This window comes from Bos indicus x Bos taurus, chromosome 11 (genome assembly GCF_003369695.1).
Source record: "Bos indicus x Bos taurus breed Angus x Brahman F1 hybrid chromosome 11, Bos_hybrid_MaternalHap_v2.0, whole genome shotgun sequence".
NCBI lineage: Eukaryota > Metazoa > Chordata > Mammalia > Artiodactyla > Bovidae > Bos > Bos indicus x Bos taurus.
Genome location: NC_040086.1, coordinates 18,862,956 through 18,879,790, shown reverse-complemented (window position 1 = coordinate 18,879,790; position 16,835 = coordinate 18,862,956). Strand labels below are relative to the sequence as shown.

General features: G+C 41.2%; 1 protein-coding gene across 3 annotated transcripts in view; it reads right to left on the bottom strand.

The window, feature by feature from the left end:
• CRIM1 (cysteine rich transmembrane BMP regulator 1) overlaps positions 1-16,835 on the bottom strand; it is a 209,335-nt gene that overhangs the window by 79,717 nt on the left and 112,783 nt on the right. For all 3 annotated transcript variants that reach the window (XM_027554995.1, XM_027554996.1, XM_027554994.1), the window contains exons 5-6: positions 12,254-12,375; positions 2,636-2,818 (exon numbers count right to left, since the gene is read on the bottom strand). In XM_027554995.1, coding sequence (XP_027410796.1) covers positions 2,636-2,818; positions 12,254-12,375 — 305 coding nt within the window. The remainder of the gene's footprint in view (positions 1-2,635; positions 2,819-12,253; positions 12,376-16,835) is intronic.

Sequence of the window (16,835 nt, the reverse complement as noted above, 5' to 3'; positions counted from 1 at the left end):
GGAGTAACAGGCAAATTTGGCCTTGGAATACGGAATGAAGCAGGGCAAACACTAATAGAGTTTTGCCAAGAAAATGCACTGGTCATAACAAACACCCTCTTCCAACAACACAAGAGAAGACTCGATACATGGACATCACCAGATGGTCAACACCAAAATCAGATTGATTATATTCTTTGCAGCCAAAGATGGAGAAGCTCTATACAGTCAGCAAAAACAAGACCAGGAGCTGACTGTGGCTCAGACCATGAGCTCCTTATTGCCAAATTCAGACTGAAATTGAAGAAAGTAGGGAAAACCACTAGACCATTCAGGTATGACCTAAATCAAATCCCTTATGATTATACAGTGGAAGTGAGAAATAGATTTAAGGGCCTAGATCTGATAGATAAGAGTGCCTGATGAACTATGGAATGAGGTTCGTGACACTGTACAGGAGACAGGGATCAAGACCATTCCCATAGAAAAGAAATGCAAAAAAGCAAAATGGCTGTCTGGGGAGGCCTTACAAATAGCTGTGAAAAGAAGAGAAGCGAAAAGCAAAGGAGAAAAGGAAAGATATAAACATCTGAATGCAGAGTTCCAAAGAATAGCAAGAAGAGATAAGAAAGCCTTCTTCAGTGATCAATGCAAAGAAATAGAGGAAAACAACAGAATGGGAAAGACTAGGGATCTCTTCAAGAAAATCAGAGATACCAAAGGAACATTTCATGCAAAGATGAGCTTGATAAAGGACAGAAATGGTATGGACCTAACAGAAGCAGAAGATATTAAGAAGAGATGGCAAGAATACACAGAAGAACTGTACAAAAAAGTTCTTCACGATCCAGATAATCACGACGGTGTGATCACTGACCTAGAGCCAGACATCCTGGAATGTGAAGTCAAGCGGGCCTTAGAAAGCATCACTACGAACAAAGCTAGTGGAGGTGATGGAATTCCAGTTGAGCTATTCCAAATCCTGAAAGATGATGCTGTGAAAGTGCTGCACTCAATATGCCAGAAAATTTGGACAACTCAGCAGTGGCCACAGGACTGGAAAAGGTCAGTTTTCATTCCAATCCCAAAGAAAGGCAATGCCAAAGAATGCTCAAACTACCACACAATTGCACTCATCTCACACGCTAGTAAAGTAATGCTCAAAATTCTCCAAGCCAGGCTTCAGCAATATGTGAACTGTGAACTTCCTGATGTTCAAGCTGGTTTTAGAAAAGGCAGAGGAACCAGAGATCAAATTGCTAACATCTGCTGAATCACAGAAAAAGCAAGAGAGTTCCAGAAAAACATCTATTTCTGCTTTATTGACTATGCCAAAGGCTTTGACTGTGTGGATCACAATAAACTGAAAAATTCTGAAAGAGATGGGAATACCAGACCACCTGATCTACCTCTTGAGAAATTTGTATGCAGATCAGGAAGCAACAGTTAGAACTGGACATGGAACAACAGACTGGTACCAAATAGGAAAAGGAGTTCGTCAAGGCTGTATACTGTCACCCTGTTTATTTAACTTCTATGCAGAGTACATCATGAGAAATGCTGGTCTGGAAGAAACACAAGCTGGAATCAAGATTGCTGGGAGAAATATCAGTAACCTCAGATATGCAGATGACACCACCCTTATGGCAGAAAGTGAAGAGGAACTAAAAAGCCTCTTGATGAAAGTGAAAGTGGAGAGTGAAAAAGTTGGCTTAAAGCTCAACATTCAGAAAACGAAGACCATGGCATCCGGTCCCACCACTTCATGGGAAATAGATGGGGAAACAGTGGAAACAGTGTCAGACTTTATTTTTCTGGGCTCCAAAATCACTACAGATGGTGATTGCAGCCATGAAATTAAAAGATGCTTACTCCTTGGAAGGAAAGTTATGACCAACCTAGGTAGCATATTCAAAAGCAGAGACATTACTTTGCCAACAAAGGTTTGTCTAGTCAAGGCTATGGTTTTTCCTGTGGTCATGTATGGATGTGACAGTTGGACTGTGAAGAAGGCTGAGCACCGAAGAATTGATGCTTTTGAACTGTGGTGTTGGAGAAGACTCTTGAGAGTCCCTTGGACTGCAAGGAGATCCAACTAGTCCATTCTGAAGGAGATCAGCCCTGGGATTTCTTTGGAGGGAATGATGCTGAAGCTGAAACTCCAGTACTTTGGCCACCTCATGCGAAGAGTTGACTCACTGGAAAAGACTCTGATCCTGGGAGGGACTGGGGGCAGGAGGAGAAGGGGACAAGAGGATGAGATGGCTGGATGGCATTACTGACTCGATGGACGTGAGTCTGAGTGAACTCTGGGAGCTGGTGATGGACAGGGAGGCCTGGCGTGCTGCGATTCATGGGGTCGCAAAGAGTAAGACACGACTTAGCGACTGATCTGATCTGATGCTTTGTTGTTAGGTCGCTCAGCCATGTCCGACTCTGTGACCCCAAGGACTGTAGCCCACCAGGCTCCTCTGTCCACGGAATTCTCCAGGCGAGAATACTGGAGGAAGTTGCCATGCCCTCCTCCAGGGGATCTTCCCAACCCCGGGACTGAACCCGTGTCTCCTGGGTCTCCTGTATTGGTGGGCAGGTTCTTTGCCACTAAGCCAGCTGGGAAACCTGTTCTTATTATTCTCTAATTGGCAGCTTTCCTTACCTTCACACACAGGGCAGCACTCCCCTTCGGGCATGTAGTATCTCTCACAGCTCAGCTCACCGCACTGGGCAGTGAAGCAGATGGAAACACCCCCTTGGCATCGACAGAATCGACAGTTGTCCATTCGAAACATGTCTCCGTCACCATACTCCACGTTGTTGAACACGCAGGCTGGCTTTGTTTCTAGAGGAGTTAAAACAAACAAAGCATATTCAGAGTCATTTCTGAGTGGTGCCCTTTCATGTTTTTCAAACAGCCTCTAGAAAATACTGCACAAGGTTAAAATTTAATGGGATTTTATTAAACTCAATATAATTTTTTTACAACAGAAGCAATAAAGCTATGTAAAGTACAATAAAATAAACAAAACACATCATTATCCCCATTATAACAAGGAATCAAAATTCCCCTTAGTAAAATCTATACTGGCTTCTCCTTACCCCAAATGAAAGTAATTATTTGACCATGAAACTGACATTTCTGATATGTGCTTTAAAAAGATTTAGTTTTGTTAAACAAAATGTGTGTTTTGCTAAATCACCATCTCAAGTAAACGATTCTGAATCCACATTACGTTTTGTTCTGCCTCAAAAAATTTATTTAGGCCTGTCAGGTTATGTTTCTGTTTCTCCAGTGTTTTCTCTGAAATTCTTTTTTCTATTTAGTTAATATTCAATAATTATAATAGTGCTTGGCCTTTAAAAAACACTTTCTACATACATTACTTCACTTAATCCCCAAAACAAAGGTCTGATGTAGAAATACTTATCCTGAGTGTAGAAGTGAGGAAATCCTAGGTAATTTGTGCAAAGTTACATATTTAGCAAATGATAGAAGCCAAAACTATAGCTCTTCAACTAAAATCTTGTACTCTTCCCACTGTGTTTCAAGACTATGCTTTCTGCTAAGTACTCAAAACCCTGCATTTAGAATGATAACGATATCAATGATTTAAAATTTTTCTCTGCACAAAAACACTCTCCTCTAAATCTACTCCTTAACTCTAATTTTGGTTGACTTAAAAGAACTCCCTCCAGATACAGACATCAGAAGAAAAGGAAAACTACAGATCTATAGCTTTTATAAATATAAACATAAAAATACTCAAAAAAGTACTACCAGACTGAATCCAGCAGCATATAAAAAATATCATATACCAAGTGAGATTTATCCCAAGAATGCAAGGTTGGTTTAACATCCAAAATCAATTAATGTAATTAATTGACTATAATGTAATGTAATGTCTATAGAATAAAGGACAAGACCATAGGATCATCTCAACAGACAAAGAGAAAACATCTGAGAGAATTCAACACCCTTTCATGATAAAAAAACATTCAACAACTTAGCAGTAGAGGTGTTAAACAGCAACTTGATAAACGGCATCTATGATGTTAGCACATCATACTTAATAGTGAAAGCTGAATGCTTTTCCCCTTACTTAGCTCAGGATTAAGACAATGATGTCCCCTCTAACCACTATGATTCAACTTTGTACTGGAGGCTCCAGTCAGGATAATTAGGCAAGAAACTGACATAAAAAGCACCCATATTAGAAAGCAGGAAAACTCTAATTACCAACAACATGATTTTGAATTTAAAAAGAAGAAATCTACTAAAAAACTATTAGAACAAAAAGTTTAGCAAGATTTCAGGGTAAAACTGCAACTCCAATAAACTGTATATCTACATACTAGTAATAAACGACCTGAAAATAAAGTTAAAAAATTCCATTCACAGTAGCATCAAAAAGAATAAAATATTTAATAAGTCTAAACATAAAGTACAATACTTGTACTCTGAACACTAAAAAACATTGTTCAAAGAAGATATAGAAGCCCTAAGTAAATGAAAATATATTCCATATTCATGGACTGAAAGATAATACTGGCAAGATGAAAACATTCCCCCAATTGATCTACATATTCATTCAATCTCTATCAAAATTCTAGTTTTTTCTTTTGCAAAAACTGACAAGTGAATCCTAAAATCAGTAAGAAATTCAAGGAACCCAGAATTGCCAAGACAAACTTGAAAAGAAGAACAAAGGTAGAGGAGTCACACTTTCTGATTTTAAGACAAACTACAAGGCCACAGTAGCAAGACAATGTAGTACTTGACATCAGGATAAATACAAAGTTCAATGGAATTGATTAAGAGTTTAGAAATAAACTCTCATATTTTGTGACCTTTAACAATGGTGCAATCTGAAATTTGACATATGTAAGAACTCGTATCCAGAAAGAACAATAAAAATAACCCAACTGAAAAATGAGCAAATATTTGAACAGAAATTTATCCAAATAAGATACAGAAATGACCAATAAGCACTGAAAAGATGCTTAACATCATTACTTATTAAGGGAATACAAATCAAAGCCACAATGAGACATTGATTCATATCGTAGGATGGCTAAGATGAAAAAGACATAGATAATAACAAATATTTATGAGGGTGTGGAGAAATGGAAACTCTCATACATCTTGGTGAGTGCAGGTGTCTTGAAAAAACTGTTTGGCAGTTCCTCAAAATATGAAACAGAATTACCAGAGGATCTAGCAATTCTACTCTTAGATACACATCCAGGAGAAATGGAAACATCTACCCACATAAAACCTTGTACACAAATGTTTACAGCAATGTTATTCACAGTAGCCAAAAAACAGAAAAATTCTAAACATCAGCCAACTGATGTACGATACACAAAATGTGGTATATCCATGTAATGGAATATTGCTTGGCCATAAAAAGGAATGAAGTTCTGATATATACTACAACATAAATGAACCTGGGGAACATTACGCTAAGCAAAAGAAGCCAGTCAAAATATACCACATGTTGTACAGGATTTTATTTATGTGAAAGGCCCATGATAGACACATCTAGAGAGACAGAAAGTAGATTAGTGGTTTTCTAGTGCTGGAAAGTCTGGGGGACATAGCGGGTGACTTAAAGAGCTTGGGAATTCTGGGGGGATTGATGACAGTGTTCTAAAATTGTGATGACAATCGCGCAACTCTGCGAATACATTAAAAATCATGGAATTGTGCAACTTCACTTGGTGAATTGTCTGGTATGTGTCTCTGTAAAGCTGGGAAAATAAAAGTAATTCCAAGGTAAAAAAAGAAAAGTTCTCCTGAGCTAATGCAACCTATTTAATAAGGTAGGAAAAACTGGATTATGACATACATAAGCCATGGGCTTCTCTGTCCTAACATCATTTCTCCACATGTCACTTTGCATGTTTGAAATACGTGAGATTTCCACTGCATTTTGAGTACATTTACATTTGTCTTGTACTTAGACAAACTAGTGTTAATTTGACTTTATAACAATGTTGTTGAGAATAGAGAACAAGTATTAACATCTACTTCTTCAATGAGGAAAATGAAATTTAAAGCGATGAGGCAGCTTGCCTAAAGTCTCATCATTAGTGTGAGATGATCTGTGTGCATGTATTTTCACAAAGGCAGTAAATGTGCATGTCTGAACCTCTTCCCTAGCACTGGCTGGATATGCTATTTTTTTCCCCCCAGAAAATTCATGTCAGAAAGAATCATCTTATTACAGCTAAGAAGTCTATATGCTTTTACCTAACACACTAAACTGAGCTGGGATTGGAAGGAACTAGGCAGTTAAACCCCAAGTTCCAAAGTGCAGGAAATGAAGCACTTTTCACCAATCAAATTTGCATGCTGTGGAAGGAGGCAAAATACTGCCTTCTATCAAAATGCTGAGCTTCTGTTCAAATTGAAGAAAAACATTTTTTAAGAAACCAATCTATATTAATTACCTATTTGCCTTCATCAACCCAACGACCATCTGGGTGAAGCCACAAATCTTGGTGTGAGATCTGAAGAAGTGAGGAGGAAAGGTTGTGGTTGTGAACAAAGTGGCTCCAGATGAACTCGCTCTTATGGCGGGTTGTGTAGGAGCTTGAGTGGGAGGAGATGAGACAGACAAGAAGGCTAGGGCAGTTACGTTTCACTAGCATAGGCAGAGAGCAAGGGCGTGGAACTCAGAGAGATGGTGAGTCCCACAGAACACAGCCTTGAAAACACAACTGATTCTTCAGGATTAAAAAAAAAAAAAAAAATCACATGATATAATGAAATCCCTGTTTGCTGCTGAGACAAATTTGAGAAGCTCTTCAGAAAAGTGCACAATAAAAATGGTTGGCAGTATCCTTTGAGGAGCAATGACCAATTACTTCTTCACCTGCTGGGGATAGAGGTGAATTTCAGAACTATAGGGAGGTTTCCACTACCTCTGTAAGAGGACATTTTCCGTGGATGGAGAAAAGAATAATATTACAAATAGAATAACTTACTATGCAACTTGTACTTCTCAATGAATAAAAGTGCATATGCACTGAGATGCACAAAGTGTCTTTTTAAAGATTTTTGCATGTTTTTTGTGTCTTCCCAATTAAATTTTATGTTTCTCCGTTCTGGAATCTTCTCTTCCCTCTTTAATATATTCCAGAACTCCTGAAAAAGAATTTTATAGTATAGATTGCTAGTAAGTTCTATGGCCTGGCCAAATCATGCTGATTGGCAGATGGTGATAAATACATAATTTAAGCAAAGGAAAAGACTAAAATGTAGAACTTCACATCAAATGTGAAAATGGAGGGAAAAAGTCCAAATAAGTATCCTTCTGTTGCTTTTTCTCTGTAATATCTCAGTGAAAAATGGCTGATGTCTTGCCTCTGGTCTTCTTTCTCTGGGGGTGAATGGTACGGGAACAAAGTAGGCAGACTTAATAAGTCAAAAAAGAGATAACCGCATGACAAATGAGAAATGTCTGAAAATTTCTCCATAAACCAACCACAAACTGATGGAATCACAAAGGCAGGGTACACAAGCTTTTAGATACGTGAAGGAAGAAACCACCTTTTCTGTGTGGGGGAAGCCGGGCGTGTGTGCTGGAGCATACTGCTAGAGGGTACTTCAGGATAAGAGAAGGGGAACAGTACTTGCAAAACACTGTATCACTCAAAATTAGCTTAGTAAGGCCTGCAGAACACAATGGATGCTCAATAAATGCATACTGCATGGAATATTCCTTTCAAAGTGCTATATACTCTCCACTACTGTAGAAGGAGACCTTACATCCCTAGGAACATTATTGAGCATCACTGCTATACAATGTGTTCTCAACAGATGTTTTCATATTAACTTTTTTATTAACAAACTGAAGGTCTGCGTTTTTTCTTTCCATGAAGATTTATCTATGTTGGCTGTGGTGGATCTTCGTTGCTGAGCACTGGCTTTCTCTAGTTTCAGCGAGTGGGGGTGACTGTCTAATTGCAGTGGTCAGGCTTCTCACTGCGGTGGCTTCTCTGGTTATGGAGCAAAGGCTCTAGGGCACTCGGGCTTCAGTGCTTCAGGAGTTGTGGCTCCTGGCTCTAGAGCACAGGCTCAGTAGCTGTGGCGCACAGGCTTAGCGGCTCCGAGGCCTGTGGAATCTTCCCGGCGCAGGGTTTGAATCCATGTCCCCTGTATCGGCAGCCAGATTCTTAACCACTGGACCACAAGGGAAACCCAAGGTCTGAGTTTTCTAGGCCCAAATTTTACACAAGGAGAAGCTGACTTTGGGTCTGGCTCTCCTGTGATTGATTGATTTTACATGTTAGTGTCTGATGCTGGAAGAGTCAGTGGCTACAACACTCAAATGGCTATGACACTCAAACCATGGTGTTCCAGTTTGGATTTCTGTGCATTTTTGTATGTTGGACACTTGATCATATCTAAGCAACCAAATGATCGCTTCCATACTCTGAGCATGGATGACTTCCCTATTCAAACCCAAATGCCTCTAGAAACGAGTGAGCTGGGCCAGCGTAAGGCAGTAAGATGTACTGTTACCAAATGGAAGAGGACACACGTCCATCTAAAGTAGAGGCCGTCACTCAACCCCCGGTGACAGATGAAAAAACATGTTTTTGGGCCAGAGCAGACACAGAACCATTTCCCCAAGAAGATGTGGGACTATTCAACACTGCTGTGGAGGTCATCCTTCCAGGTGATGATACTGATGTCTCACAAGTTCACACAATAGGAACACAAGCTCACCACCTGCTCATCTGGTCTCTAAACAACAGGGTTCTCATTCAGCTACTACCGTGCTGGTCCTCCTTTCAGCCCTCAGTCACAGACTGCCACAATCTGATGGGCAACTCAGCCATCCCCCCACCCATACAAAACCAAACCCAACAGAAAAGAGGAGTAACATTTATGGAGACTGTTCTTCCCATCCATTCATCTAGGCCAATGTTTTCAAAACTCAGGAGTTCTTGAATTCCCTCTTTTTAATCTTCTGTTTTCACTATAATGCTTATCTTAAAAAAAATAATGTAAGCATATGGATCACCTGGATGGCAGCTAGGGAGGGGACTGAGTGCTGGCAGGTAAGCTCCGTTTCTTCACATGGGGTTAGACAGCAGCCCACTGTCTCCTGAATTGGGGTTCCCAGATCTACTCCAATATCTTCCTACATGTTGCGGGGGTACAGCGGTGGTGGGGGCTAAGGGGCTGGGCAGCATTCTCAAAATCAAGAAACAGATCTTCAGGCATCCAGGTTTCAGATGGGTGTTCAACTCACCCCTGAAAACTGCCTTCACGGAGGTGTATTTTAATATTTTGCTTTTACTTTTTATTGAGAAAAGCAGCCAGAAGAAATTGGGGGTAAAGCAACTGAGGACACAATTTACTGTGTCATTTGGTGCTCTCTTTTCAAAAGTTTCCGTACGAGGAGGATGCTGCCCTGTCTGGCAGGTTTCTTGTCTCTAAAAATAAGAGTTGTGGGTCCGATTCTATCTCCCTTTCCACTTTGATGGCCAGGATGCCGGGGGCCTAACCTCACATTTAACTCCAGCGATTACATAGACAGACGCTATGGCCTGCACACCTGTGGGCACTTCCTTTTTGCTTTTCAACTTTTACATACAACTGTACAGTCTGACTCTCTTTTCTCACGAATATTTTACCACTATTTTATTGTGTCTGCTCTTGGTGTAAAACTGCCTCAAATTCTTTGTGGATAAGTAAGGCTTTATATATATATATATATATATATATATATATACACATACATATACATATAAGGCTTTAAAAAATATGTATACATAAAATAGACCCCTGCTCTTCCGGGCAAGGATAACGAATTTTTGATAGGTAATACCTTCTAATGGGGATCTTATGACAATAGTATGATTTCACCAGGGCACTGGGTGCCAAATAATCAAATATATACATACACACACACAAATATGTGTATGGAAGGGAAGTGTGTGTATGTATGCCAAAAAAAGTGAATTACAGACTTTGAGATGGAATTCCGTAAATACTATCCTATGGAATTTTAAATCTTCAGAGTATTGTAGTTTCTAGCTTCACCTACAATTAATGACTAATGCAGTAACAGACAGACTATAGCAGGACAAGAAGTAAAGCAAAGATCACCCAACTAATTTATGGTGGCAAGAAAGAGGCAAACACCAGAAATTCTGTTACTGCTTTGTTGTCTCTACATTTTCCCACAGTAGAAGGCCTATTCTTGAACTCAGGGCTCTATAAATGGGAGCAGGCCCTGGAGATTTATCCAAGGCCACTGAAGTTAAATAGGGGCAGTAATCAGCTGCCCAAACTGCATCACATAGAGGTGAGATGTAAAGTGAATGTCCTGATGAGAAGGCCTGACACTTGGGTTTCTATAATTAAGAAGCAAAGAAAGAAAGAAGAAAGATACTCCAGTTTCTCACCCAGCGGATACAATAGCAAGTTGTATTACTAGAGGTGTTATTTCCAGGGTATAAGAGACTTCAGATTAAAGTGTGGGGCAGTGAAAGATAGTGGATTCTCACAAAGTAACTCCTCTATGGGCTGACAATTAACAGCCACTCTAGAGGGAACTCAGACGATATGAATCAGATCACTTGCTTGCTCACCCAGCCACGTGTCAGAACCCAGGTGCCCCACAAGAAACAGGCGATGTGCTAATGTCACAGACACAAGGATAGATTCCCTGTTTTCTGGCAGTTCAGATTCTAGGGTGAGAAAGAGACACGGAGTGGGGTGAGTACTAGAAGGAAGCACATCTGAGATGCTGGAGCCCAGGACAAGGACCAACTATTTCGGTCCCAATGGTATGAGTTAAATATTTACAGAATATCACTTTCAGTCAATTAGCTTCAGCAGGAAGTATCAGAGGCTTGGCCATTTGCTGGCAGTGAAGACATCACTACCGGCTGGATGATAAAGCAGGCGGGGAGAGGTACCAAGAAGAGTCTATGTGCATGGAGCCTGCCCTGTGCCTCTCCCTGCGTGCCTGAAGCCAAGAAGCAGCATCCTGCAGTGGCCAGGACGGTGAGCAGGAAGGAGGCACACAGAATCACAGAGACTGTTTGCTCTCGAAGCACAGTTTCTAGTGCTTCACATACAAAACCTCACTGCATTTACTGTTATTCTCTCCATTTGACAGATGTGGCAAATGAGGCTCAGAGACCAAAGGGATGGCCAAAGCTATACAGCTACTAAGCGGAGGAACTGATTTTCAAACTGAAGTCAATCAGTTCCAATCCATGTTCTCTTTTAACCACAAAGTCATACTGCCAGTGCTTCTTTAAAGTGGGAAAAAACCAGAACAAAACATGTAGCCTCTGGCCTAAAAACTACAGGACTCTGTGAAACAAGTCTGGACTTTTCATATAACCCTTTCTTGTTGGGGAGGGGCAGCTTGGGAGAAGGGCAGAAAATCTTCTGAACCCTGATTTCTTATAGGCAGCAGTTAAAATGGATGCTTCTATCTGTATAATTTGGTTGTATTTGTCCACATTCAAAGTCATTTTCCTTGTGTGTCTAAGTACTGACTAAATAATGCTCTCTAAAAATCACTGACATTTCACTTGCTTGAGTTTATTCTTTGCTTTTCTGAAAATTCTGATGGAGGAGCATGATTTAGGCTCTCTTCCCTTCTAGCATCTAAATTCAATAAACACCAGGCTGTCACACACCAAGCCCTCTGCTGAAAGGTGAGAGGGAGAGAGGTGGGTTTTACGTGAAGGAATCCTGGGACTGAAGAATGGCTTTTTTGGCCCCCAAGTTTCCAGCTTTAATGAGGACACTACTACTGACTAGGGGCTGGCCAGAGGTGTTTCCTCTAGGCAGAAAAAGGATGAACTAGAGGAATACAGTCCTTTCTCTTTTCAAACTGTGGTCACTCCGTGACCTAACGCAGTGTGGCATTAGTTACACAGACTACCTCCAAGAGCCACGGGATGAGGTCTTCTGACTGGGAGAACACGGCCACGTTTTCTGTGGTCCTTTTCCTGCAAGCCTAGAATTTCTCAACTACTGACACACAGCAGAGTATGACGGCCACGTGTAGTCTGCAATGACCTTTTCAAAAATGCCTTCTCTACAAAGTGGAATGAGGATTCCCTTCCTAACTTTCCCTACTGCGTGGTGGGATCTTGAGCAACTATTCTGAGTTTCATCAACTCCCTGAGCATGTTGTCTGTCTTTTAAAAAGACAGAAGTGGCTAGATTGAACCCTCCCTCCTCCTCCTCCTGCACAAATGTATACTCGCTGAGAACAAGAGAAACCCCACGTACCATTAACACATTCAAAGACATCACAGCACTTTCCAGGTGTCCCATCTCCACGAGAGACTATGCGGGGAGTGGATCCCACCTCACACACGGGGAAACCACATAAGCCAGAGAGACACTCGCATCTGAAACCAGAGAAAAGGGAAGGAAAACCCCGTGAATAAACAGCACAGAAGTTGGGAGGCCACAGAGTGGCCGGCACACTCTTTGCCCCTCTCCACGACACTGTCCTGTGTATCTGGCATCACCGGGGAGCGGGGAGTGGGTCCTAACATAACCAGCATTCCAAACAACTAAGGCTCACCTCCTTAGTATACGCCCAGAAATTTAACATTAACCATTTGGACAGAAAAATTCCTAAAATGCATTACTTCATTTCTTACTTAACCAGACTGGTATTGAGCATAACAGACACTTTCTTGATGACTCAGGGCCATCTTTTTATGCATATACATTATTCTGTCTCTCCAGACATCAGTGATGCTTGGACGGGCTGACACAGAACGGTGCTCCTGCATTTTCTAATGATTCTATAATGCTGCTTTGCTGCTGTTGACCTTTAGGTGTTTCTCAGCAATGTTTCTGACTCTTCTTTCAACTAATAGGTCATTAGTTTTTCAGCTTTTTTTTTTTTTTAATCAGTGTGATTGTGCCTAGTAGCACCCTCCTCTGGAGCTACATTAATTTATAATTATATAATAAAAAATACAGATTTTGATTGAAGACCGAGGAGCTCTTTACAAATAAAGGGTATAAGCTGTAGCAAATGGATTTTGTGACAGCTATCTGGATGCTGAGAGTTTTAATGTTTTAGATTTTCTAAGCTGCATGTGTACATTCTTCTGAATGCAAACTACCTCTGTTGGCTCTCACCCTTAACTTTAATTCTCCTGCAAAATTTGCTTGACTGCAGGAAATAAGAGGCAGGTTTAAAAAAAAAAAAAAAAGAAGAAGAGAAAAAGATGTTGTCAACTGCCCGATGCTGATGTGTCAGAATGAAACTGGAGGCAGGAAATGAGAAGCCCAGTGCAGCAGGGCGTCAGGATGTGAATGTAACACAAGGGAGGAGCAGCCAGGCTCTGCCGGGACTCCCCTGGCAATGGAAGCGTGGGTCAGAGGTGGAGAGGATGACTAAGGGAGTTCCCAGGTCGACAGGAGTGAAGGGAAGGCCTCCTAAAAAGAGACATCCTTGCCGGAAGCATGTGGGTATTTATGTACCAGAGAGGTCAAGATTCAGGGAGGGTAACATTCCCAGGAGGGAAGAACTATTAACACCTCAATTCATTAATTCTGTTTTTTCTCTCTTCTTATTTGATTGTTTTGTTCTTTTATTTTTCTTCAGATCTTTTCTAAAATAAAATGCCTGTCTTCCACAAGTACTTCCATAATCAGACCCAGAGACTTAATGACAATTTAGTTAAGTGTAGAACTAAAATAGAAATGAATTCAGATAATATCTGCACCAAAGATCATTAAAGCCACTGGAAAGGTGTGAGTGACCCCTCTGAGGTCTCTTCCTTGTGGGGAAATGGCTATATATGCTTTAGAGTGGAGTTGAGGGTGTTAGGTAATTAAGGTTTTGCTGCAGTGGTATTTCTGATTGTGATTTAGAATAAATGTTTGGCTGTTTGGTGTGAGCAGAGCGAGGAGCTCTCAATTCATAATCTGTATTCCTACAGGACAATCACCTTCCACGGCTGAGTAAACATGAACTGAGCTTTTAGTCCCTGGAAAGGTTATGCGACCGTCTCTCATTTTTATGTGCGTGGCCACTGCAGTTTTAAACAGATGATCATATTCCTGTGACATTATAGTAACAATATATCCTTTACATTTTCTGCACTTGACACTCTGTACAACTTTAACTTTTCAGAGTTCACAGACTAATGGGGAAAGAGCACTGAGAGGCCCCACCCTGATTCCAGTATCTGGATGTAATGACAATGAAAGCATCCTACAAGAACAGCTGACCAACCTTCCACATCTTTGGGGATTGGGTATCTTCTCTCCCACTGTTGGGTTCTAGGAAATCACTCTAAGTTAAACACCAGGGAGCATACGACCAACCAATAAATACCTCATCTGATGTCTTTTGACCTTTCAGAGATCTTTATTGAACATGCACGTGCACTTGTGTGCTAGGCTGTCAGAAATGACACCAACTTGAAAAACCTAAGTTCGCCTTAAGTCTATTCTCCCCCCTCTGTTGTTGTTTAGTCTCTGAGTCTTATCTGACTCTTTTGTGATCCATGGACTGTAGCCCGCCAGGCTCTTCTGTCCGTGGAATTTCCCAGATGAGAATACTGGAGTGGACTGCTGTTTCCTTCTCCAGGGGATCATCCAGACCCAGGGATTGAACCCGTGTGTCTCCTGCATTGCATGTGGATTCTTCACCACAGAGCCACCACGGAAACCTGCTTCCCCCGCTTTTACATTTGACCTATCCCCATTTTTACATTTAACCTATTTCCCACTTTTTAAAATACTTCTCTCGTTTTTTTAGAGACCCACATGGGTTGTCTCTGGCATGCTGCAGAAGATCTAAAACTGCATGACTGCCTAGTAATCCACTGAAGAAAGGAAAACCCTTTAGGCTGAATTTTTATTTCTTAACCCAGAAGGACTGTGCAATACAGCACCAAGGATTCCGACGCCCTGGTTTTGGCCGCTGGGCTTGCTCCTGCTTCCTTCCCCTTCTTGACCAGCCCTTAGGCAAGCCCTCCGTAGTTACCGCCACCTTTGACTCCTCAGAATCTGAAACTAGTAGATGTTCAAGACCACTAGCACCTTAAAAAAGAAGGAACTTATGAAGGAAACCAAAAAGGGAAAATCTGGGCTCACATAGGATATCTATTGAGCAAGTATCTATTAGGTTAAGGCTTTACAAAACTGCCTTCTTTGCAGATCAAAAATAGTCAAATGGCAATTTCACATAGTTCAACAAAAAACAACTCACGTGAGTTCTCTTGTGATGGATAAAGTCTGTACTGTCTCAAGTAACAAATGAGGGCCGATCAGGAACCTTTTCCCCAAGGAAATCTATTACATTATAAGTAATGTTGAGTTCAAGGCAGCTTGATCAAAATTCTCTAGTAAGATTACTCTAGATTCTCTGGTTTACCTACACTGGAGGTGGGTAGTCTTCCCTTCCACAGATGGGAACAGTGAGGCAGGCAGCCTCGTCAACTGATCTGAAATCAAATAAGGTTTCCTATCCTGTTATTTATAGTGAGTCATGAGGAGGAAATGCAAAATTACAGAGCAACTGAAGTACACAAGCAGAATCTTGCCCTTATCACCATTTCTCTTCATCCTTATTCTTTTTTGGTCCCTCCTCCCAATCTCCCTCTTACCCTTAACCCCAAAGCCTGGATAAAGAACAAGCAATGGAACGTGAAAACATGTGGGTTAGTGGCTGAGGAAACAGACTAACCTACAAGTAAACTGATGCCCACACTTACTCCTCACTTCTTAAACCTTCCATCCTCCAATTTCCAGGTTCTGACCTGGTCTCCCCTCACTTAGGTCTCTCCTTCTCCCAATTCATGCCACACTCGACCTATGGTTCAGTTCCTGTACTCCAGTAGTCAAAAGCCTTCAGTTACTCTTCATTTAACTGATAAACTTGTCAGCCTAGCATTCAACACTCTCAAGTCCTCCGCATATCTTTATTCAAATACAGTACTTCTCTTCATTCTCCACCTTCTCCAAACAAGCCCTCCCTCTGCTGTCTCTGCACTGCCTTCTACTCTGCTCCCTGCTGAACATTCCTTATCTAGCTTTCATCTCCCGCTGTCTGTCCTAGATACCATCTGTCTTTCTAGATCACTTTTGATAATAACTCCTCTCTGAAACCCTAAACACCACACTTCTCTTAGGACACCTGGAGCAGAAGTGCTAAGGGCTTTTTAAAGAAAACCAATAAATAAAACAACAGCTTTATTGGGACACAATTCACGTACTATAAAATTCACCCCTGTTGAGTATACAATTCGATGGTATTTATATTCACAGGGTTGGGCTACCATTACCACTACCTAAATTTAGAACATTTTCATCATCTCATAAAGAAGCCCTGTATTTCCCATTTCTTTTCTCCCAGCCCCTGGCAATCACGAGTCTTTATTCTTTCTCCACGGATCTTCCTATTCTGGTCAGCTCATATAAAAGGAATCATAGGCTAAGGGCTTTTTAACCTCCAACAAGAACCAACTTGTATGTGCCGTCTGCCTGCAAAATCAAGCCTTTAATGTTATCCTCGGTATTAAGATAATCATCAATCAAGGTACCACATTAATAAATGTTTGCATAATGTAATCACAGCTGCAGCCAGGTAGGTTAGTGAAGCTGTCTTTCTTCCCTCTCCAGTGGGTAATGGATCCAGCTTAGTGGCAAGCACAAAGATGAACAGCACTCAGAAAAATCATCTAAGCCCCTAGAGGGCACTCCCCTCCTTAGGAGGCCTGTGTGGGCTGGTTCTCTGGGCTGAAAAGCAGTGCACACTCCGGCCTTCCCTTTGTGTCATTTACTTCCTGATCTACACAGACACTCCCAGGCAGGCCAGAGTCCCAGTACAACTTTCAAG